The sequence below is a fragment of the Crinia signifera genome, chromosome 9 (assembly GCF_055691185.1).
Source record: "Crinia signifera chromosome 9, ASM5569118v1, whole genome shotgun sequence".
Classification (NCBI taxonomy): domain Eukaryota; kingdom Metazoa; phylum Chordata; class Amphibia; order Anura; family Myobatrachidae; genus Crinia; species Crinia signifera.
In genome coordinates, this window is record NC_139225.1 from 109,476,462 (window position 1) to 109,479,822 (window position 3,361).

Here is a 3,361-nt window from a genome sequence, read left to right on the forward strand (position 1 = left end):
TTGTGCTGTCGATGCAAAGGACTTATTATTATATGACTACTGGTAACACTAATGGCAATGTGTGTGAAAGTTATCTGCTCTTGAGAATGTGCTCAGCTGCAGAACATCACATGGAATTAGTCTCTATGTCATATGGGGCACATTGAGTAAATATGTGTCACATTACAGGTTGCATGCACACACTGGGCACTCACTGCCTGATGGAGAATGAGACAATTCTGTGTTGCACAATAGCTACCTCCAGGGGCTAAGGAAACCCTGCCAACTTCATTATTTAAAATTGAAAGTCATTAGAGAAAGAAATATGTAAAATGTTTTAACGCAGCAATCTGCTGGTGGTGAGAGAAGGAGCCGGCTCCCTCTGCTTGCTGAAAAGCATCTCCATAGCTTCTGAGGAAGGGAGCATTGGGGGGAGGGCTGGAGAGACAGGGGAGAGGAGGAGGAGGAGGAGGAGGAGGGGGAGGAGGGGGAGAGGGCTGATTTCTCTCCAGCACCACGGAGCTGTCCAAACCACAGAAATAGACACAACGGGGAGGGGGCATGAAGACTGATCTATCATTGTATCACCTTCCTGGGGACTACAGGGGATAAGACAATGCTCATCAACAGGTAAAGAGACCCTTGTAGGTTCCATTCTCACCCTTATTACAGACCAGCAATGCATGGAGGGACAGTTATATCTAGCTATAGTGTGCAGCCATTGCCAATAGGATATATATAGATATATATATATAGATATATATATATAGATATATATATATCTATATATATTGCAAATGTTTATAACAGTGGCATTGCTGTCTATAACAGTGCACTTGTGTCTATGTTCAAATCCCTACATTTCACTCCGAGAGCCCAGTTTTCATAATGTCTGCATTTATTATATAGGCCGCCCTGGAGAAGAAGTGACCATGGGCAACCTGTGAAGTCCCGATGTATGTGCCCCTGATGCAGTGGCAGGATGACGGATCATGTACACGGCACATACATGTACCATGGAGCATGTAAGGATGTAATCAGGGTGGAATAAGCCCCATCGGCAGCACTCTCCTCCCAGCTGCGGCACACAGCCCCTCTCCCCCTGCCAGATGATGGAGGAGGAGGTGTGATCGGGGGGCTTTGGGGTGCACCATGCAGAGGCTGGCTGAGCGGAGGGCCACCGGGAACCAGAGCCATGACTTCCCAGCTAGTGCAGCAGGATCTCCGTCCATGCCGGACACGGTGCTCAGGATCGCCCTGATGATCTCCCTGCTCTGCCTGTCTCTCTTCGGGAACATCATGCTGCTGGTGGTGTTCCACCGCAAGCCGCAGCTGCTGCAGGTGGCCAACCGCTTCATCTTCAACCTGCTGGTGGCCGACCTCCTGCAGACGGTGCTGGTGATGCCCTGTGTCATTGTCACCTCCCTGCCAGACATCTGGCCCCTGGAGCACGGACTGTGTGGGGCGGTAGTGGTGCTCATGCACCTCTTTGCTTTTGCAGGGGTGAACACCATCACGGTGGTCTCTGTAGACAAGTACCTGGCAATCATCCACCCCTTGTCCTACCCCACCAAGATGACCCCAAAGAGAGGGAGCCTGCTAATCCTCTTCACCTGGCTCCTCAGCCTCCTCCAGAGCACCCCTCCCCTCTATGGATGGGGCAAAGTGGAATTTGATTTCCAAAGCCACTACTGCAAAGTCCTGTGGGCTTCAAGTTACTCCTACACCCTGCTCAGCGCCTTATTTTCCTTCATCCTACCAGTGGGCATCATGTTGGCCTGCTATGGCATGGTATTCAGGGCCGCCAGGAGGCAAAATGCATTAGTTCATCCAGTCCAGGCAAATGGATGTGACAGGTCAGATGGGACAAGATCTTCTGCATTAAACACACTTGACAAAACAAGTCACCACCACCACCACCACCACCACCACCACAGACCACTCTACCATTGCAAAGCTGCCAAGGTTATCTTTGCTATTTTGTCATCTTACATCATCAGTATGGGTCCCTATAGTATTCTGAGCATTGTCTCCTCTTGTGCCAGTACAATCATCCCCAAGTGGGTCACCTCTATAGTCCTGGTACTGTTTTTCCTACAGTGTTGCATCCATCCCTACATATATGGATATATGCACAAGAGCTTGAAAAAGGAGTTCCTTTTGTTGTTGCATGGATTTTTTTGTAAGCAGGTGCACCCTCAAAATGCCATAGTAGACAGTTATATTATTCTCACAGATGGCAGAATATTTCAGTCCCACTTCTCTACTGGACCAACTGTCAAATTCCTGGAGGAAGAAACCACTATATCCGTCATCACTGGCAAAAGCCTAAACAATCTAAAGATAAAAGATGGCAAAAAGGAGATCAGTTCTGCCAACATATCCCCAGAGAAACAACCCATTCAGCAAAAGACAGACCTTGATTTACCACAACTCATTAGCTGCTAAAACAATTGGCCTCAGTGAAGTTTCTTTATTATATCATGGAGTAAAATTTGTTGGGATTTCTGTATTAAAAAAAAAAAAAAAAAAAAAGTGGTTACAAAATGTAGTGGTGCCGTGTGCAGTTTAACCACTTCATTGCTGGCACAAAAGACTGTAGTGCGAGGTATTACATGTCTTTTTGTTTTGGCAATGAAAGAGTCAAACCTGTTAAATTGTGGGGGCAAAGCTCTGTCTTTCATAGTAGGTGTATTAAATTGACAAACAGTTTTGTAATAAAAAAAAGAAAAATAGAAAATTCTATCTATATAATATAATAAACCTGATCTTGTTACAAATTCAGAATGATAAAGGGAATCTGTCCTTTGTCTAAATTGAACAGTCGCCTGTAAACACATGATAGAAATATGTTGTCCGATAGGATAAGTGCTAGATTTTATTTTTGTATATTTTTGTACATTGTTATGTTATTAACCCTTTGAGTTCCAATGTTGGGTACTTGTGTATTATCACGGCACCCCCGATATTGATCGCGCAATGTTTTCCTCGCATCGCATGCCATGCACCCGATGGCATGCAATGCGATGCGACGCGATTTTTGCCCCCTATACGATGACAAATTGTATAAGCACCCTAAAGGGTGCTTTTAAGCACCCAAATGGGTGCTTACAATGTTAAATGCACCCCAACGCCACCCCCCCCACCACCACCACCACCACTATAAACATGAACCCGAAGCATGGCCAGTGCAGCGAGCCCGCGAGGGGCGGCGGTACGCGTCCTACGACCTTTTCATACCCCCATTATCCACGTCGGCGTGGAGTTGATTTTATAAAATGTGGCGAGCGCAGCGAGGCGTGCGCAGCGCGCCCTGCGAGGGGACGCGGATTCCTTCACAGGTATCCACGTCCCCTCGCGGGCTTCACAGGTATCCGCATCC

The 3,361-nt window shown here is 47.0% G+C and overlaps 1 protein-coding gene across 1 annotated transcript; it reads left to right on the forward strand.

Moving 5' to 3' along the window:
* The first annotated feature begins 473 nt into the window (after window positions 1–473).
* GPR101 (G protein-coupled receptor 101) lies at window positions 474–2,773 on the forward strand. The gene is made up of 2 exons (XM_083159483.1): window positions 474–609; window positions 889–2,773. Exon 2 carries the CDS (start codon window positions 1,132–1,134, stop codon window positions 2,425–2,427), a length of 1,296 nt encoding a protein of 431 aa, XP_083015609.1. The 5' UTR covers window positions 474–609; window positions 889–1,131; the 3' UTR covers window positions 2,428–2,773.
* The last annotated feature ends 588 nt before the right edge of the window (window positions 2,774–3,361 follow it).